Source organism: Chrysemys picta, chromosome 23 (assembly GCF_011386835.1).
Source record: "Chrysemys picta bellii isolate R12L10 chromosome 23, ASM1138683v2, whole genome shotgun sequence".
Taxonomy (NCBI): Eukaryota; Metazoa; Chordata; order Testudines; family Emydidae; genus Chrysemys; species Chrysemys picta.
In genome coordinates, this window is record NC_088813.1 from 17040924 (window position 1) to 17062615 (window position 21692).

The window sequence follows — 21692 nt, forward strand, 5'->3', positions numbered from 1 at the left end:
TTTTTCCTTGTTGGTGTCTAATAAAAATGCAATGTACAGAATCAGCAACAGTTATTGTTGCTTGTAAACAAACGTCTTTCTTAAATTATTTAAATTGTAAATTAAATCTTACATCACATGTAACTGAAACTGTGGAACTCATTGCCACAGGATATTGAGCCCACAAGATCAGGATTTAAACAAAGATTAGACGCTTGTACTGATACCTTCTTAAATATAATTGGGATGTTAAATAAACCTTCCTGCTTCAGGGCCTAAACCAACTATTAACTGACAAGATGTGGGAAGAAATGTCCCCTATAGGTAGGTTATTCCATAATTGTCCATGGTGGCATTTTTTTACACTTGAAATATCTGGTATTGCCCATTGATGCAATCTGGACTAAATGGACCACTTGTCATATCCAGCATGGCAATTCCTGTATTATCCGGGCACAAATTAGAGTAAGTACAGGAGCTAATCAAAACTCTGAATAAGAAAGTGAGGGATTGTTTCCTTTTAATAATTGCATACTTCTGCAGCACAAGTAGGTGACAAGGGCAAAAACGGTTGTGCCCAGTGCAAAGGGAAAAACAATCACAACTATAAACAAATTCAATACACTTGACTGCTTAAAATAACTTGTATCTTTAATAACCTACCACCTCCTGCATCTCCAATTTCTTTCTGCATCTATTGAACAAGAGGAGGAACTGTTCAGGGGGTTAAATTGAATAAGCCAGTTAGAGGCAAAAAACAAAGATGGGGGAAGCACTTGCTGATGGAGTTGCTTGCCTAGCAGGGGAAGATGATGTCACTTAATGCCTAGCATGACTTCAGAGAGTCTGAAAGTGCTGATGGGGGTGCAGTGGTGCATGGGGGGTCTAGCAGTTTCAGGCCCATACACTAGGGCTATGGCTATAGACAGCCCGTCAACTCAATTAGCTTCCTCCGCTCATTGGGGGGATTATGTCAGCAGGAGAGGCTCTCCTGCCGACATAGTGCTGTACACACCAGTGCTTAAATCCACATAAGTTATGTCATTCAGGAGGTGGCTACTTCACACCCCTGAGCAACATAACTTATGTTGACTTAGTTAAGCTGTAGTGTAGCCATAGCCTATCATCATGTTACTAAACTGGTCGTTGTAATGGTTGGAAATGCAGTGAGAGTAGGCAGTGCATCCAAGGAAGCTCAGGCCTACATCTTCAAAGGTATTTAGGTACTTAACTCCCTGTGTTTTTGGCATCTAATTACCTTTGAGGTTCTGGGCCTATGTCCCTGTTGCTGGTTCTGTTCTGGAATGGATTTTTGGTCTGGCTTGAAGTTAGAATTTACAGCCCAGTTCTTGTCAATTGAGCAGCAGCAGGTTTGTGAGATGCAAGCATCACAAATGTGCGGAGAATTCTAGCAGGCCCCCTTCTGCATTCACTGGATCTGCTTGGGTACAATTGACAGAAATAGGAAGTAGAAAGGGTACCAGCGAACTCCAGTGACACAAACCAGACTTGACACCATGTCTAGTTAACGGAAACCTTCCTGCCAATGATGCTGGTGTCATTGCTGCCCTTGGCTAAGGCAGCTCTGTCTGGCACGATTACCCTTCAGAGGAGATGAACCTCTGACAATGTCAATGTTAAGTCTGCTTGCTGTAGATGATTAAATCCTTTCAGACTGATCCATTCCTGGGGCCTGTGCCTATTTCCATTGTTTCTTGCCCTTCTGTTTTACCACTTAACACTAAGGCTCATGCCCCAGATTTACAGTACTTTGGGGACACCCCAAAATGAATGAAACATCAGCTGAGCGTTTGACCCACTAGGGGTATAGCAACAGCCAAACAAAAATGACTTGAGTTGGTCAGTATTAACCCTCCTCATGGTTGGTATCCTAGTCTTATTTAGACTACAGCTCCTCCACTGGGGTGTTGGTGGGGTCTGAATAACTAATCCAGGAGGTGCTGCTTCTCAACAAGGGGCTAATGGTGCAGGTCAGGAAAACTCGATCTGCCAACTCTAGAATCCTCTCCTACAGGGGGATGGGATTGAACATAGGTTCTAGGATTTAGCAGAGAGGGGGTCACCTGTCTGATACATATCACTCTGTTTATATTATCAAATGGCATCCCATAACAGTGTAATTCACATTGATTAGCATGTACAATGTGTAGTTCAATTAAATAATCCGTTGCCAAAGCTTCTATTACAGTCTCTTAGGGGAACGTCAACAATAAATGGGGTTAGAATGATGCCACAGTCAATCTCCTTTGTTCTCTGAGGAGCTCTGGGCTTTCACGGTTGAAGCACAAGTGAAAGTGGGTCATTTGAATCCCGTGGTCATTATTAACCCCCTGCTTGAAGACTCCGGTGGTTTTGTGTGCATGTCTTCAGAAATATCAGGCAGGCTTTTTGTTTGGTAGTTATTTAAAAAATACTAATGCTAAGCATGAAACCAATACTGTTTAACTGAACTAACTCCATGGGAGTAAGATGTTAAGTTTCAGAACTACCTGAGTTATTGACGTTTGTGCCTCACCGACATCGATAAGAATTTGTCTCTGCCATTTGAGGATCTCAGCATGCTTTACAATTAATTAAACCTCACAATCCTCTGCCTTGGTAATGCTTGTAGCAAAGTATTAGGGTGTAGATTCCAGAGAGGGTGAAACTGAGGCACAAAGGTGTATAGAGCCAAGACTGGAACCGAGGAGTCCTGCTGCCCAGTCCCCACCTCTAACTCCCCTGATTTGCAATGGCATTTTCTAGTAAATTAGCTTCTGCTCTTTAAAATGATAATCTGAGAACTGACTGTGAAAGAAAACTGGGATGTGAAGGTTACTTTTTAAGTCACACCTGGGTTAATCTATCATGCTTTCAGAGCGGTGTGTAGCACAACAGGCCCTGATCTAGCTGATAACACTAAGCATTGACAACAGCAATATAAATGTTATGTAACAGTAATAATGGTAAGGCCCTGGTCAGGCAATCTGATCCTTTGGTATTGAGGGGATAGACATGGTGGTCCAGCTGCATGGATCAGATTGCAAGATCGGAGCTCAAGATTGCTGTGGGGTCAGGAATGTAGGCTGCCTTCTAATGAAAGGGAGCTGTTCCTGGAGTATTTCACACAGATCATCCTTGTGAGATGGTCTTGTAAAGTTCACACTTTGCAGTCAAAGTGTTGCTCATTACTTCTGTCCTCTGCAAGCCCTTGCAGCAGGACAATGGGGAAAACAACTAGTTCCAAAAAAGAAAAGAAAAAAAAAATTCAGTGTCACCAACATCATCCTGGCGGGTCACATTCCCCCCAGAGTGCCTAAGTCAATAACGACAGAAGGATGGATTTGGCCCAGAGTTTATAAATAACTGCTGTATGTGCACTTGCTGATACCACCATATAGAGCAGAGAGGGCAGGAAATGCCTGAGCATGAGGCAAGCGACAAATGCACCTGACCCCCAAGGCAGACTATTTAGACACTGCTGTTCTCAAACAACTGAACGCTACAGGCTTCAGTTTGCTCTCTGCCATCTTCAATCTCCAGGAGCCAAGGAGCATTCAGCATCCAGTTCTGCCTCAGAAATCCAAGGGCACTGTGACCTTGTCCCATGGATGTGGGGTGCTCCCATCAATGCTATCAGGAGTTACTGTTGTAAACCCCTGCTATGCTGATGGTGACTGTAAGGTCTAAGGCCTTTTTCTGCAGCCCCATTAGGACAGCATGAGCCAAGAAGCAGAAAGTCACATCCTCACGTTCCATCTAAACTACATTCAAACAATGAAATAGCACACAGTAAAGAAGCTGCTCTTATCCTAATAGTACCCACCACCACCACCAGATAAACAGATCTAAAGGGGTTTAAAGAAAACTTTGTTTGACAGCATTCTGTCTGGCAAGGAATCACTTATCAACAGTTGTGGTTGTGAAATCTCTACTTCTTTATAGTTTTGCCTGACATAAGAACGGCCATACTGGGTCAGACCAAAGGTCCATCTAGCCCAGTATCCTGTCTGCCGACAGTGGCCAATGCCAGGTGCCCGGAGAGAATGAACAGAACAGGTGATCATCAAGTGAGCCATTCCCTGTCGCCCATTCCCAGCTTCTGGCCTTTATGGTCCTTACTTCTCTATTGTTTACCTGTCTGGTTCTTTGATTTCTGTCTGCATAACTAATTTTGCAAGATTTAAATCAACTAAGGTGGTGGAGTATTAGTGAGTAAAGAATTGTTTCGCAATATGTTAGGTTTGGTCAAAGAATTACTTCGTAATATTTTAGTAAAATAATTGGTTAAGGTATCACTAAGCAGGACTCATGTTTCACTATATAAACTGGGGTCCAAAAGGAAGTTAATTGGAACCAACTCCAGGACACAGCCCAAGATCAGAGCTGCCAGATCTCAACACCTGCCAACTATATCGTGCAGAAGCTGGAGTCCCTGGATGACCTGATCCTGACTGGCCACCAGGAAAAGTTTGTCTGCCTTATTGGGAGTGGTGAGCATTGTCTGCTTAGCGTGCGCAGTCTGTGTTGGTGATTGTTAATAAATAGAGGTTAAGGATATATGTGTAAGGCTCTTTCACTAGTAAAAGACCCTGCAAACCCGCAGAAGGTTATGCCCTGAGCTCTAGGAATGGGGTAAAGGTGGGAGCTCTAGAGTGTGCAGGTAAACTGAACACTTTCACTGACCCCTACATTTCAGATCCCATTTTTCTTCCATGCCTTTGTAGCCCGGTGGATCTTTTCTTTGTAGCTATCCTTACACATTGCACATAACCACAAGGGGGTGCTTCTAACACAGCACTACCGAACGCCCCTGATGTCAAACAAACGAACCCATCCCACTGCAGGAGAATGCCTATTTATTTCAAACAACTATTTTACTGGCATTAAAACAGAATTGTGGAAACATCTCTATTGATCTTGGGTTCTATAAAAACTTTTTTTACCCAAATATAAGTTATGGGCCAAATTTAAATTGTCAGATTCAATTTGGGAAAAGGCATTTTTATACTTCAAAGGAATTGTTCAGCTTCATTGTTGTTGTGGCATTGGATATATTCTTGATTGCTGGTGTATGTGTAAATTGCATGAGTAGAGTTGGCACTATGTCAGCCCTGCCGTGCTTACTCAATGTTCTCAACTTCCCTACCCTATTCCCTCCACTGCACAGCCAGCACCCCCTCCCCTAACCCCACACTGCACAGCCAGCACTCCCTCCCCTATTCCCCCCACTGCACCCCCAGCCCTCATTGCACATCCAGCACTCCCTCCCCTATTCCCCCCACTGCACCCCCAGCACTCCCTCCCCTATCCCCCCTGCACACCCAGCACCCTTTCCCCAGCCCCCCACTGCACACCCAGCACTCCCTCCCCTATTCCCCCCACTGCACCCCCAGCCCCCATTGCACACCCAGCACTCCCTCCCCTATCCCCCCTGCACACCCAGCACTCCCTCCCCTATCCCCCCTGCACACCCAGCACCCCTTCCCCAGCCCCCCACTGCACACCCAGCACCCCCCATTGCACCCCCTGCCCCAGCCCCCCATTGCACACCCAGCACTCCCTCCCCTATCCCCCCTGCACACCCAGCACCCTTTCCCCAGCCCCCCACTGCACACCCAGCACTCCCTCCCCTATTCCCCCCACTGCACCCCCAGCCCCCATTGCACACCCAGCACTCCCTCCCCTATCCCCCCTGCACACCCAGCACCCCTTCCCCAGCCCCCCACTGCACACCCAGCACCCCCCATTGCACCCCCTGCCCCAGCCCCCCATTGCACACCCAGCACTCCCTCCCCTATCCCCCCTGCACACCCAGCACCCTTTCCCCAGCCCCCCACTGCACACCCAGCACTCCCTCCCCTATTCCCCCCATTACACCCCCAGCCCCCATTGCACCCCCAGCACTCCCTCCCCTATCCCCCCTGCACACCCAGCACCCCCCATTGCACCCCCTTCCCCAGCCCCCCACTGCACACCCAGCACCCCTTCCCCAGCCCCCCATTGCACACCCAGCACTCCCTCCCCTATTCCCATTACACCCCCAGCACTCCCTCCCCTATCCCCCCTGCACACCCAGCACCCCCATTGCACCCCCTTCCCCAGCCCCCCCTCCCCCAGCCCTCCATTGCACCCCCTGCCCCAGCCCCCCATTGCACACCCAGCACTCCCTCCCCTATCCCCCCTGCACACCCAGCACCCCTTCCCCAGCCCCCCATTGCACCCCCAGAATCCCCTTCCCCAGCCCCCCATTACACCCAGCCCCCCATTGCACCCCCTTCCCCAGCACCCCACTGCACACCCAGCACCCCTTCCCCAGCCCCCCATTGCACCCCCAGCATCCCCTTCCCCAGCCCCCCATTACACCCAGCCCCCCCCTCCCCCAGCCCCCCATTGCACCCCCTTCCCCAGCCCCCCATTGCACAGCCAGAACACCCCTACAGCAGCTGCCAGAAAAGCTGCCCAGCCTCGCTATGGATTCAAGATGGCGGTGCTGTGTATAGGCGTTATGGGCCCGCAGGGGGCTGCCGCGCCGCGCCGCTAGGGGGCGCTGTCCCCTCTCCGCCGCCTTTGTTGGCGCTGGGGCCGGGCCGAGTCACTCGCGGCGGCGCTGGTTGGCCGGACGCTCGCGCCTGCGCCCTGGGGCCCAGGCGGGGAGGAGGAGGCTGCCCAGAGGCTGCGGCGGCCGCAGCAGCAGCGGGAGGCGGAGGGAGCAGCGCCCGCCCCCCCCGCTCGCGGTTAGCCCAGCTCGGAGCCGTGCCCGCGTGGATGGGATGGAAGCAGGACCCTCGGGAGCAGGTACCGGAGCCGGCCCTGGAGGGCGTGGGGTGCTGGGAGCGGGGGGCAAAGGGGCTGCAGTGGGGGCAGGGGAGCTGGGGCGGGGGGGCAAAGGGGCTGCAATGGGGGCAGGGGAGCTGGGGCAATGGGGGTAGAGGGCGGGGGAGCTGGGGTGGGGAGGCAAAGGGGCTGCATGGGGGCAGGGGAGCCGGTGCGGCGGGTGCTGGGGGCAGGGGGGTGCAATGGGGTAGGGGGTGCAATGGGGTAGGGGAGCTGGGGGCAGGGGAGCTGTTGCAAAGGGGCTGCAATAGGGGCAGGGGAGCTGGTGCTGGGGGCAGGGGAGCTGGGGCGGGGGGTGCAATGGGGATGCTGGGGGTAGGGGAGCTAGTACAATGTGTGGGAGCTGTCATGGGGAGGAATTGGGGACGTGGTGCAGTGGGGGAAGAGGAATAGGGGTTGTGTAGTGGGGGCTGCAGTGCGGGAGGGGCTGCCCAAAAGGGGAGAGGGAAATTGGTGCAATATGGGGAAGGGGTATGTGGAGTGCTGCCAAGGAAGACGGTGCAGTGGGGTTACAAAAGCAGAAGGAGAGTTTGTGCAATATGGGGTTATGGGGCTGCAGTGGATAGAAGGAAGTGGGGGAGCTGTGCACGGAGGACAGGGAAGACTTTGTTTTATAGGGGAGGGGGCTGTACAGTGAGGGTGTGAAAAGAGATGTGGGGTTGGTGCCGTGTGTAGTTAGGGGTTGCAGTGGGGGAGAGGCTGTGCAAAAGGATGGAGGAGCGGTTGATGCAGTATGGGGTCCAAGAAGGCTGTGCAGTGGAAAGGCACTGGCTGCTGGTGCACTGGAGGTGTAGGGAGTCTTCTGTGTTGAGGCTGTGTGATTTGGGAGTGGGGGGGTCCTGTGACGTTGGGGCCAGGAAGGCTGTGCATTGGCGTTTGTTCAGTGCTGTGTATTGTAAAATGGGGGCTCAGTGGTGGGAAGGGGAGGACAGGGCTGCTACCTGGGGGTGTCAAGGAAGGATGGGGAATGGGAGGTGTTGTAAGGGAGGGGCCTTGGGGGGCTGAGCATTGTATAGGAGGGGGTGTGATGGGTTGTTGAGGGGGTAGCGGGCCTGGGGGTGGTGGAAAGGAGAAGACCCTTTAAATAAATGAGAATACCCAACAGCTGCAGGGAGAGGAAGCATGGAAAGAGGGAGATTTCTTGGACTGCCCCCTAGTGAAGAAGTGGGGTGGGTGCTGCACGGAGCAGAGAGGGCTTCTGGGGGTGGGTTGGCAACTGGACCAGGGTTGTGCAAGGGGCTGGTTGCAGAGGAAGGGGAGTGCTGGGTAAGGGAGTTGCAAGCCCCGTCAGGATGGTGGTGGGAGGCAGCAAGCTCCTGCAAGAGGCTGACTGGGGGGAGGGAGCCTGTGGGGGACTGAGGCAGCTGCAAGGGGCAGGATAAGGGGCTGCTGAGTTGAGCAGCAGGTGCATGTCCCTGCAGAGCATGGTGTGTATAGATGAATCCTGCTGCTAAGGTCCTGGACTGCCAAAGACTCGTTTTATATCTCAAACCTCAGCAAATGGCTTATTTTTCCAGGCTAAGGAGGGGAGGAAGAATCCCCCATTTCTACCCATCATCCTCCTCCCCCAGTAATGCATGCAGGAGAGACTTAGGGTGAGAGGCAGCAGACGGTGCTCCGCCTTGGAGCAGGAGTGCTGGTGCTCTCTTGTTTGGACACAAGGGCCAGTTGCGGCCGTTTTCTTGTGACCGAATGAAGTGGTTTCTGTCTCTGTGATTGGGCATGCGCAAAGTCTGGGCTTCCTTTGCACGCCTGACAGCTGGAGAGGGGAGGCAGCGACTGTCGCTAAAGAGATTCATTCTAGTGTCCTCAGCATTGCTTCTCCCCGCACACCCAGTTAAACAATGTGAGCGGCCAACAAGGATTCTGCTACTGTCCTTTCCTTGGTTGCTTGATTTTCAAACTGCCTGGCCCTCCCCTGCATAACTCCCCCAAACATCATTTAAACTGCTGCTTTCGTAGCAGCGGATCATTTAACTCTTGTTAATGTGGGTTCCATGGAGGTCTTAATTTGATCTCAAATGCGTGACTTTAATTTCCTACAGAATATTACAGCCTAAAATAAAGGGTGGTGGGTGGAGAGAAGAAAATCAGTAGTGATGCTAGATCATTGGCTTCTATAGGCTCTTGAAACGAAGTTGATGAGTGTGGCGCTGGTTAAAATGGGATTGGCTTAATTCTGAAGTAAACTAATTTAACTTGCACGTATTGAAGCCTAAATTATAATGTGGGTGTTTCAGTGTTAGGGGAAATAGCTCATCTGTACATTGATAACTAGAAGATAATACTTAACACTGACTTTTATTAGCATTCTGACTAGTGTGACCTCATGATTAAAGCAGGTAGCTGGGAACCAGGACTCCTGGCTTCTGTTCCTTATTTTACCAATGCTATGTTGTGTGACCTTGGGTGAACACTTAAGAAATTAGAGGCACAGAGAGATTATCTATAAAATAAGGATAATGATGCCTTCTTCCCTCACACAGTGAGGCTTAAATAGTTTTTAGTGCTTTGAGATCCTCAGATGGAAAAGTATGCTTCAGATTAGAATTGCATTATATTGTTCATCTTGGCATGCCTTGGACTCTACTGTACCGGGTTCAAGTCCTCTGACTTGGGGAAGTGTGTTTGTGGACTAGACTCCACAGTTAAAGACCCTGCCATGAATGGCTGGATCATGGGAATGCAGCACCGTACTGGTTCTGGTCAGTCACTCATCAGTTATGTCAGGAGGCTGCGGGAACTCGGCATAAATTACAGCATGCTGCTGCTCTATGGTGGTGGCCTTTATTTTTCCTTTCCACCACACATTCGTGAAAAACTTAATTGGCAGGTGTTGTTACTGCTGCTGCTATTGGAACAAAAAGGGTGTCTGAGAGTCAATGTGGTTCTTAGTGACCTCAGCCACTCTAGAAGCCAATAGGAATGAAGTCCACTCAGCACCTAACGAGGATCACACCCAACATGCATGAACTTGCTACAGTTTCCGCCAATCCAGGAGCAGTGGGCTAGAACAGTGCACTGTTGGGTATGCGCTACTGGTCTAGGCTCTGGACGCTGCCCAGGTAGAGTAGCGGTGACTGTGCATCACTGGCAGTGCCAAGCCCAGCAGCTGAGAAGCCAGTGATGGAAAAGGTCCATTTCTCCCCAGGCCCAGTGTGGGATACTAGTCTTCAGTGTCTAGTGTGAGAGTGCCTGTGTCTATCCCATAAATCTAACAGATCCGCTAAGAGGCTCTCTTGACTACCTCCCATTGTTTCTACTTGTAAAATCTGCTACTCTTCACTCATAGAATGGATCTGAAATCCATAACTGGGTTCTGTACGCAAAGTCCACCGTGTCCATTCCTGAAAATCTTGTGTAATGACATGGAGAAGAACTGTTTTGCTTTCCATTAATCCAATTAGGCTCATCACGAGCGTTTGAGCAAACACCACAGCAAAGGAGATGGGGGGAAAATATCTGTATTAAAATTATTTGTAATATAGTATATTGAACTTCAAGGTGCATGCGCAAAGTAAACAATTTCAGTGTAACCTGTATCAACAGAAAAAAATTCTCAACACCCCCTTCTCAGTTCATCTCCCTTTCACCCCACTCTCCCTCTTTGGCTATAGCCTAAGCATACAGATAAACCTTGCGTCAAATAATACCATAATCCTCATCTTTGATTCAATAGTACAGTGTATGGAAAAAGGTAATGCAGACATGTGGAACATAAGAATGAGTGGAAAGACAGCAGAGAGGAACTTGGCAGCCCTTTCTGCTTTTAAATTGCATGCAGCTAAGAAAGGAAGTTTTGGGGAAGAAGGAAACTTAACACACATGCATGGTGGTTTTAAATACTAAACCCTGTGTTTGGCACCTTCTATATCCCTTACAAACTTCCTAAATACCGTTAAGGTTAACCGTTGGCTTTGTGTGTTAACCTCCACAAAAACCTGCAGCTGTTTCATTCTAAGGGATTTTTTTATCTTCAGGAAACACAAATTCATGTCTGGGTATTTACTGTGTTTCTAGGACAGGATTATTTCATGCAACAAAGGCGGGAGAAGCACCTTGCCTCAAGACATAACATGTGTGATTTATCTCTAAATGCTTTCTGTTGTGTAGCTACAACACCTACGAAAGCAAACGTGAGACTAATGATTAAAATGGCAGATGTTAAAAGAAATCAGGAAAATAAGCATACTGAAATTATTCTGCAAGGATGCTCTGGTTTGTAGGGTGGTTTTTTGGTAAATCACTGCTTTGTGTGTATGATTTAATCATTTTAGCATGGAGGAAACTGGCATTTAGAGAGCGGTGTTTGGGTCTGCTCCATTGATACCTTTGCATGCTACAGTAGAATCCTTAAAAAGGAGGAAATAGCATCTCTTTGCCTAGTCCTGTGTCTTTGAACACAATCATCGAGTTTCCAAATGTTTGCAGTTCCATGTATCTGCAGCTTAGTGGCTTCCGTGTAGACATTCTAGATGACTGTATGTGTAAACTGCTACTGGAACAAGCGAGAGTAGCAAGGGCATCTCTTGCCTCTTCTAGAAACTGAGAAGGCAAAGACCTGACACTCCTGAGCCATGACTGAAAAGACTGGCTTAGCAACCCACACTGAAGATATTGTGAGCATCTTGCAAGCAGCCAGCATTCCAAAACACTGCTGGCCTTTTCCATACAGTGAGCAAATACATATTTCCATATATAGTCCCGTACTGCCTACCACAGGGTGTCCTGTACTTCCCGCTGAAGCAGCTGGTACTGGATCACAGACAGACAGGATACTGGACCAGATGGACTCCGGGTCTGATTCAGTCTGGCAATTCCTATATTTTCTATTTGTTATAGTGTAATTAGCCTGTATTCTGCAGTATGCTCCTATCTGTGGAGTAAAGGAATCCGATCCTAGACTAATTCACAAGTGAAAGTGACTTGAATGAATTCAGTTTCCATCTCAGCTGATGTTAACAGAGCTAGCCTTGGAAATCAGCAAAGCCTGGCACTGTGGTGGGGCTTCTGTTTTATAAATGTCATGGCTCTAAATTTCCCACCTTCCCTGCTCCCGAGAACTTCCGTGCTTCACAGCTCTCCATACTTCAAGGAGCACAGCAAAGCTTTTTCCTAGTTGCTAGCAGCAAATGTGGCTTCTGGCACTGTGGCGCGAGGCATTATACTCTGGGATTGGGTTAAGTGTGTTGCTGTCCAGAGAGTGTGCTTTTTGAAACTTCTTAAAAACTTGACTGCTATGCACAAACTCCAGAGCCAGGAGTCGGGGTCTGCTTCCGCTGCTATACAGAGGGCTGGAGATGGACCAGATATTTGAGGGACTATTTTATCTCAGAATTGAAAGGCTGGTGCTGTGCATCGAGGGGTGGGAACAAAGTAGTGGAGGCAGAGAGTGAGACATTTTCCCAGACGTTAATCCTCTGCCCGATTGCAAAGAATGGAATTGTTACTTTGCTTGGAGCCTATAATCATTATTATTTTATTGGTAGTGTGATAGCACTTAGTAGCCAAGTGCTGGGAGCTGTACAAACATAACACAAAGATGACCTCTGTCCAAAAGGGTTTCCAATCTTTAGATCCAAGATGACAGATGGATGCAACAAACAGATGGGGAGCACAAGGGAACAAGGCTGGAGTTGCAGCGTCTTGTACTCATCTGTCATGTCACAAAACCGTTATCTCTTTTTAAGTTAACTCAGCAGGTGTCATAAAATCATTCACCAGATTTAGTTTCATTAGACCCATGCTAAACTCCTTAAAATCTACCCCAAAAAATTGGTGGTATCTCCCCAGCTTGGTTTTTATTAGCAGGTGCTGTATTGAGGTCTCATATTACTGAGAGGGATTTGACAAAATACACTGCATTATGTTTTCTAGTAGTCTGTGAAATATTAAACCTAAACTCAAATAAAATGAGCAAATTACACCTTATGGTACATTTGCTTTCAGTTTCATTCACTACATTGCTAATTTGCAAAATCCAGTGACTCTCAAGGAGTTCCCCAGTTGTGACTGGAGCTTGGCAAGGGTCTAGGGTGTCTCACATAAGTTTGCAACCACGCTAGTGCAGACAAGATGCAGGGCTGTGCAGACAAAGGGTGGGTGATGTTTTTAATTTGGCAATTCCAATTTAGACACTTTTGATTTCCCAGTTAAAAGCTGAGATCCTGACACAGCGTAACAATGTGCTTTGCAGTTTAAGGCTTTCTGTGCAGTGTCTACAAAGAGCTAAATTGCTTTCAGAAGTAAATACCATAGTAAAACAGATTAGTGCCTATTTCTGCACGTTTCTTGGACACAGCTACCGAAACCCGGGCCAGAAGCAATACTTGGGTGGCTGGACAATTCAGTTTTTCCCCCAGAAGGCTGGCCCTGGAGCATGCTGACAGGTTTAATGCTTTGAATCAGTGTTTTCAGTCTGAGCTCTCTGCCTGCCATGTGGTCATATTCTAATTATACTCTTTTTAGTGTTGAACCAAAAAGCCACTACAGCCAATATTAACCTAATTGCATTTAAAGTAACTTGTGTGATAGAGAATTAATGTTAGACAGTGAGTGCAAATTTGTGAATTTGCAGAGATTAGGTAAAGGAAAGTTTTTTTTTTTTTCATAAATCTACACTCTCATATATTTTTCTTCTGTCCCCTGTATCAAATAATGTCTTCCTCTGTGCATTTAAAGATGTTAGCTTGGAGGTGGGAAGTGTATTACTATTAATTAGTTTTAGACTGGAAATAAGGCACACATTTTTAACAATGAGAGTAACTATTGGAACAGTTTACCCAGGGTTGTGGTGGATTCTCCATCATGGATAATTTTCAGACCAAGATTGGATCTTTTTCTAAAAGATCTGCTCTAGGTATTATTACGAGGAAGTTCCTTGGCCTGTTTTATACAAGAGGTCCGAATACATGATCACAATGGTTCCTTCTGGCCTTGGCATCTATAAATGTGCACTCACCAGGGTAGACTAGACCGGAGTGGTGGCAACAGGCTTTTATTTAGTTTGGAGAAAGAAAATCCTTAATCCAGAAACAGTAGGGAAACTTATCTTCTACCTTTTTAAATTAAAATCTCTTCAAGTGAACTTAAGAGCACAGAAACCTCTTTGCATATGATGTGTAGCCTTTTATAGCAAATGAAACTGCATAGTTGTAATTAGCGATTTAGTAGTAGCAGATACTAAATTTTGCTATTTTAAGTCCATTTGCTGCATTAGGGAAGACAAGACACGCAAGAAAACAGGTGCTGGTGATTTTCTCGCCGAGTTAAATTTTGATCATAGGCTTGAGAATAAACGTGAGGGGACTGTGGATGAAGCTGTGCTTCTGCTGTGACTTTTTTTTGAGAGTGAGCTGGTAAACTGACAAGGAAGTCTGAGCAAATCCTTCTCACCCAGCAAATGTTTTAGTGGGACGCATTGTCCAGCAGGTTCTGAGATCTTAGTTTGGGTAATGCCCTAAGAAGAATTGTATTCAATTAGTAGAAATGTCCTGGAAATAGAGGTCCATATTTTCTTTTAATTTTGCTTGGCTCTGTGCAAAAGAGAAATACAGCCCTCGTCCCCTCAAAATTAATAGACGACCATCTCGTTCTGTGCAGGCTATTGTTGACTCCCCCCGCCTGAATATATTGTCCTTCATCTAGTGTTGCCACTTGCTCGCTAGCTTTTTATGAGACGTTTCATTGAACTGATTCAGGGTGGAAGATCTTTCAGGGTTTTTAAAGTGAGCGTGAGGTAGCAGTGATTAATGGCCTTTCTCTGCTTATTAACACACCACTTGGTGACAGCCAAATGTGTCCCCTCAAGACTTTTGTAAAGCAACCGTTTTCCCCTCAAAACCCATTTATAATTTTCTCAGATTCCTAACTTTATTTTTTAAGAACAGGGTGTGTGCGTGGGGAGATTATATAAACTCTGCTGTGTAAAGAAACTTCTTTTTGTCTCTCTGTCCAATTCCAGTGGCTTGCTTTTTTTTTTTTTTTTTAAATAGAGCATTTGGAGAGGATTTAAATTGACATGTTAATTTCATGCCCTCCTAAACATTATGGGTTCTCACCCATCAGGCAGCTGTTGGTCAATTGGTTGTGTGTTTGCCAGCTGTTACGCTAAATATATAAACAAAGTGTATTTCAGCACTAATAACCCCAAATGGGTTTTTACCTTGACTCCTGTTGCACCCCATACACACACAACCCTTCCTAAAAGAGCTGGTTAGTTCACAAGGGGCTGTTTTTTCATGTGTGAGAGTATATAGCGAGGGGGTTCTGGTGCGAAGTTACCAGAGCTCTCCCATCGCACCTCTGTCTTAATGGCTCTGGGGCACTGCTTTTGTGTGTTAAAGTCTGTGCTTCCTCCCAGTCTGCTGAATTTATAATGGCAGGCAGATTTCATACTGCTCACTGAATGCATTGTACTCCAGCAAAAACACTCTGCCTCGGCGTTCTCATTTACATGACAAAATGGGAGTTTATGCAGTTTTACCATGGAGAGTTGAGGTATGCGGAGAGAACCCTCTGTCTCTAGGCAGACGGTCACTCCTAACAAGCTTCCCTCTTCCAAGGCAAAACTTACACATTCCCATGCATCTGCCCCCTTCATGGCTGGTCTTAACCATTTGTATTTGCTGTCTCTCATACTGGGGGGGGCGGCAGTGGTTTTTCATCTTGTTCAGCTGCCCTGCACACTTGCACAGTGATGGTTCTGAAAGGGGGGGGGCGGGGGAGAAAGAAACGTAGCAAGTGTGAATCCTGTGAGCAGATGAGACACAGGCCCACGTGAAAATGAAGCTCGTGCAGGCTGCAGATGCTCGGCACGTCCCAGGGTGTGGCCCACAAATTGCACAAATATTCATGCCCAAATACTGTCGCTGGCCAGAGAAGCCTTAGCTACTGGTTTAATGGCGTTCTCTTCATCTAGACCTGGGTTTGTTTATGCTGGAGGTTGCGCCCAAGCCTGGGTGGTACTGGGATTCCTATCCAGGTGGTTTCCCCCAGACCCTGCTCGTGGGCCCTGTCTAGCTAGCAAGTGTTTAATAAAAGCAGCTGTCTGGCAATTTGCTCTTCATATGCCACTTTAAACCCCCGAATTTCCAGCTGACACTCTGCCTGCCATGGCATAGAATAACAGTTCACTAGTTATGATGCTAGGCACTGTACAGACATAATGAATGACAGCAGCTTTTCACCTGTAGATCTCAAAGTACTTCGCTGTGCCACTTCAGCAAGGGGTGGGAGGTGACTTGCCAACAGTCACACGGCAGCTCAGTGCCAGCACTGGGAGCAGAATGTAAGTTTTCAGACTCCCAGTCACCTGGAGTCCGCTGTCTCCAAAGGAATGGATTTCCATTCTCTGAAGGACACCTGCTTAGCCTGAATAACAGCTTGAGCCTTGCTCTCTAGGCCGGGGCGGCGGATGCCTTCTCTGACTCATAGGGTTGCTCAAATAGCTTCTGCGCGGAGTCTGAGGGCTTGTCTGCACTACACTTAGAGCGCTGCAGCTGCGTCCCTGGAGCGCTTAGTGAAGACCCTGCCTATGCTGTCAGCATAACTACTCCACCTCCCTGAGATGGTAGCTGTGTTGGCAGGAGAAGCCTCCTGTCAGCATCGTGCTTTCTACACCTGGGGTTAGGTCGGTATAATGGGCATGGACTTTCCACACCCCTGAGCGACGTAGTTCTATCGCCATCAGTTGGCAGTGTAGACCAGGTCCAAGGATTTGAATGTCCTCACATCTGCCAGAAGAGTCTCGTAGACTAGCTTTCTCCTCTTATGAAATCCCTCCTTTCCAACTCCCTGTCACAGTGCTAGTTTTTGGATACCATCTCTCCAGCGACGATGTCCAACTTAATTATGTTGCAGTCACTGTTGCTTAGTGGCTCAAGCTATAATTCGTGAGCCAAATCCTGTTGTCACTTAGAACTAACTGCTTAATCTGTGGCATTAATTCACGGGCTTAATTAATTATGCGGCTTAATGATCATAAAGCATTTTGAGGTCCTTGGATGAAAGGCTTTGTAAATGCAGAGTCTTATTTATTAGCCAGTCTATATGGCATTAGGCTTGCAGTGCCCTGACACCGTGGGAGCATTGAGAGCCATTTTTAGCTCTTGTATTGCTTTTCCTTTGTAATGAGAAGGCTCTGGAAAGGCTCCTCTTCCACAGAGGTGCAAGGTTTGTGTTTATCACAAAAGCAACAGCTATCATTAACTTCAGGGGCAGCTGCAGATTGGGTAACTGGCAGAGTGGATCACTGGTGGCCAGTGGGGAAATGGGGGGAAGGAAGATGCTGAAAGGGTGGTGCTTGGGAATAGATAACATTTTGGTTCTTTTGTCCCTTGTTCACAGCTGCAGTGTATTGATTTCATTTTGCTCTGCAAATCTCTGAACCGGGGCTGCACCAGCAGCACCGTGTGGGATCGGATGTAGCGTGTGTTGTCTGGCCATTTGCTTTGGCTCCCTTGTGGATGTGAAGCCCTGCTTTTGCTCTTTCATCTCCTGCAGGACACACTTCTCAATAGCTCTCGGCACCTTAGGGACTGGCTTGTTGTCGGGATTCCAAGCAATCATACGTTGCCCATCTGTAGCTCTGGGCCTGCAATTTCAAAAGTTGCTTTCATCCAGAGAGTTCCTCTCTCAGAACCATGAAATGGATTGACTTTGGGGTCACTCTAGAACAGTGGTTCTCACCCTTCTTTCATTTGTGGATCCCTAAAAATATTGAATGGAGGTGCAGACCCCTTTGGACATCTTAGACATAGTCGGTGGACCCTCAGGGGTCCGTGAACCACATGCTGTTACCACCACAGAACACAACATTTCATGGACCCCCTAGATATAGTCTGTGGACCTCCAGGGGTCTGTGGACCATTGCTCTATTACACTTGGAGACTAGATTCCTGAGTCTTTTTTGCAGCTCTGCCACTGACTTGCAGAGTGGCATTGGGCAAGTCACTTCCCATTCTGTGCCTCAGTTTTCCCACATGTAAAATGAGGGTAATGCCTACTTCATGGGAAGAGGTTGGTGAGGCTTGATTCATGGTTGTAAAATGCTCTGAGATCCTCAGGTGACAAGTGCCGAAGGAAGGTAAAGTGTTAATCGGTGGAAGTTATGTCCTTTCCCTACAGAGACTATCATTGGTACAAATGGATTGCCAGAGATGCATATTAGGAATTGCAAACTATGGCATGTACTTTTTAAAGAAATGCTTTAGCACAGTTTAATAATTTCCTGGACGGGAACTGCAGGATAATTTTCTTCTCCCCCCTGGAAGTTTTGCAAAAGTTGTTAGCAGAGCATCATGGAAAGTCAGAGAGCAGGGAAGTGTGAGTTTAAAATCAGATTAGATGGGACTGTCAGGCTTCATTGTCCACAGATAACTGTTGTTTGCAAAAGTCCGCAATTGCAGGGACGTTACCCTATGACAGCACTTGCACTGCTATATGAGAGTAGGGTTCCTGGGTTCTATTCCTTGTTCTACTGCTCATTCACCAGACTTCTCTGAGCCACAGTTTTCTGCCTGTAAAATGGAAATACTTTCCTCCTGCAATGTCATTTGTAAAGTTAAAGTTGCTTGGATGAAAATGCAAAGTGTATTTAGTACAGTATTTGCAAAGGTGTTACATGTGTATTTATGAAAACTATAGCACTTCTGTGCAATATTAAAATGAGTATCAAGACGTTTGTGATCCCTTAAGATTGAAATGATAATTTAGTATGCGAGTACCTGGAAAGTAAAGGCCCTTGTTAGAATTATGGACCACATTGGCATGTGGTTTTTTGTAATCAAAACATTTGTAAAGATGTATGCAATTTAAAAATTAGATTCCATTGCACATTTGAGAAGCAAATTTGAAATTCACATTTCTCTGCCTACTTATTCTGCTGCTGCTATTTTCAGCCTTGAATTGAAACTTGGATTTAAATAGGACCTGAGACTGGCTGTCAGTGAATATGAGCAAAGGGGTAGGGAGCAGAGACTGGACCGAAGAGCACCAGGTAAGTCAGAGCACCGTGTCCTATGGATCTGGAATTGGAATGGCAGCTCCAGCTCTCTGTGACCTGTTGACATAGACACCAGTTGATCATGCAGATTGAGAGCTCTGACCATCCTATGCAACGCTGTCCCTTACACTGGCCCAGCTGGCTACAAACCTGACCAGACTGCAGGAAACAGATGGGGAAGCAGGGGGTTGAGGCTGCTGGGTGAAGATTAGCTAAGTGGGAAGGCAGTGAGAGGAGTGGGAAGGCTCTGTGGCTGCAGCCCCTTGCGGGGGAGGTGTGTGGCGGGGGGTGATATCTGTTGTTGACATTATTTCATGTAATATTTTATAGCCATACCAGAGTCCGGGGATGCCGTCAGTTTAGAAACCACCCTTTTCTTCTTGGGTTTCATACTGCCTCCCCATCATTAGAGTATCTGGGCACTGTCCATGTAAAATCAACAGCAATAGCCAAGTCAGGTGTGAACTTTATGGGGTTAAAATGCTGCTTGGAGTTGGGATTTGGTTTGGGAGGGGTGGCATCATTTTTAGATTTTATTAAATTCCTTTTTTGGCTGGTAGAGGCTTTGGGGTAGGAAGGAGGTTCTTTTTATACCCACTGTTGCTTTTTTAATGATTTTTCTACATAAGAGATTTCCCGCTTTTCCCAAATAGCTCCCTTCTAGGAGTGACTGGAAACCCATGGGAGGATGTAGGGCAAAGCACTCTACCTTCACACCACCTTTAAACTTCTCCACTAGCTACCAGGTTGGCAGCATCCAAATAAATCCGTCTGTAATTGCGGCAAAAATATGCCTAAACGTGATTTCTTCCACCACGCAGAGTTCCTGCTTGTGGCTGTGTTATTACCTAGCGTCTAGTGAAGGTATAAACCTCAAGGTAAAAAAACTAGCAAAATCAGAGTGTCAGCTGAACAGTAGCCCCTGAGCAGCACAGGTTGGGCTAGCTAGTCATGTGGCTCCTGGCCAGGCAATCTATGCCAGTAGTTTCATCCATTATACAGTAACTGGCATGTCTTGGTTTTTTCACTGGGGAGTGCTGCTCATCTGGTTAATACTGTCTCCTAACATAGCCCTCTCCCTCCCTTATTAGCTGCTAAGGAGTGTTTATCTTCTGTGCACCCTCACTTGAGACCCTAGTTTGCTTGTCCTTCCCACCTCTGTAAGGAACAGCCTTGCTACAGCCTGCTGGGGAGAGCCATAGTTCTGAGTACAAGAATTGAAATTGGGATTGCCTGGGTTCTAATCCCAGTTTCCCAGGTCACTTTGTAAAGCCTTAGGCAAGACGGATTAAGTTCTGTCTGATGCAGGAAGTCGGTATGCTAGAGATGATGGACACAGTATATCATGGGTGTGGAATAGTTGCCTTAGCCTTTATTATTAGACATGGTCGTGCTGAGCAAATCCATGGAAAGTGGGGTTGCTTTTGAGACTGTGAGCTCGTTGGAGCCTGTCTGTGACTCCTGCCAAGTGCCCAGCACACCGTTAGGGGCTATTAAAATAATAGTTCCCAGAATGAGCCTCATTTCTGTTCCCCGGAGCACAGGCCATCCTGTGTCTATCCGCCAGAGCGGGGTTCCTTCCCCATTGTGTTTGCTTCTTGCTTGTAAATCAGGCTGGGGACAGGGTTCTGGGAGACTGGGGCTAGGCGGATTCCTCTCTGCTCAGTGGGGACAATAGCTGGTTGTGCTGTGGGGAGCTATCCGGGGGATTGCCAATGGGGCCTTCTCCACTGTGACTCTGACACTGAACTCTCTGTGACCTGGCTGGGTATCAGCCCTCAAACTCGGTTCACATGTTTGATCCCAAGTAAATATTCAACCTGGTGATTTGAAAACCTAAAGAGAGGAACGTGCCTGGACTAAAACACCTTTAGTTTTTCTCTTTTCACCTGTAAAATGTTGCAAATGCCCTGTGCTCTGAAACCCCGACATGTGACACGGAGAGACACAATCTCCTTTGCTTTTGCTATAAAACATCCTCTGTCTTCCACCTGGGGCTACTGGGTGAGGGGTGGGAGTGGATCAAAGCAATGAATGTGGCTGGTAACTATTGTGCATTCCCGCTGCTGCCAAGCTTTTCCCCTCATTGTCTGGGTAAGGGGTTTGCCTCTGGGGATTTGCCCTTAATCCTCTAACATCCATGTCTCTTGACCATTCAAAATGTGAAGAACAGTTGTCAGGAATTACTGGTATTTATCACTCGTTATCATCGGTATTATTAAATCATGATTGGAGGACGTCAGTCCCTCAGCCTGAGGTTCCGAGTCTATTACAGGAGTGGGTGGGCAAGATTCTGTGGCCTACAATGTGCAGGAGGTCAGGTGAGAGGATGGTCTTACTTTTACGGCAGGGCCCAAAGATCCCCATTGTGCTAGGTGCTGTACAAACACACGTGAAGAGACAGCCCTTGGCCTGCCGAGCTTACTGACTTGGATCCAGCCACTCGTGCATCAAGGCTTCACGTGGGAGCTGGGGAAAGGAGAGGCTTTGCTAATGTTTGAGTATGAATCTATTCAGGGGCCTCCGCGGTCCTGTCCCCATCTGTTTCCCTTGTGGCTAGCGTCTACGTCACACACATTCCCCACCGCAGTTGTCGTTGAGAGACCCCTCTCAGTGGCCATGTCAGCGGCGAAGCTAAGGGGGAGAATGGACCATCTTCCCCGTTACAGAGGGTTCCTCTAGCCTGACTCAGGCAGGCTGATGGGGGGACGTAATAGGGGACCTTGTGTATCCGTGGCCTGTGCCTGCTCCGTGAAGAGGGCTGTCGCCATGGTGCTCCTCGCTAGCAATATGTTCAGCCCTTTGCTGCACCCCCACAAGCCAAATGCCTTTGCTAATCCAGATGCATGGCAAAGCAAACTAGGGTTTGGCT

The 21692-nt window shown here is 47.5% G+C and overlaps 1 protein-coding gene across 2 annotated transcripts in view; it reads left to right on the top strand.

The window, feature by feature from the left end:
- Nucleotides 1-6605: 6605 nt before the first annotated feature.
- The window catches only part of LOC101946412 (protein argonaute-1), a 46242-nt gene continuing 31155 nt past the window's right edge, over nt 6606-21692 (top strand). Inside the window, exon 1 of one of the 2 annotated variants that reach the window (XM_008167118.4) lies at nt 6606-6777. In XM_008167118.4, coding sequence (XP_008165340.1) covers nt 6753-6777 — 25 coding nt within the window. In that variant the 5' untranslated portion in view covers nt 6606-6752. The remainder of the gene's footprint in view (nt 6778-21692) is intronic. The other variant, XM_065576838.1, reaches the window with a different exon arrangement.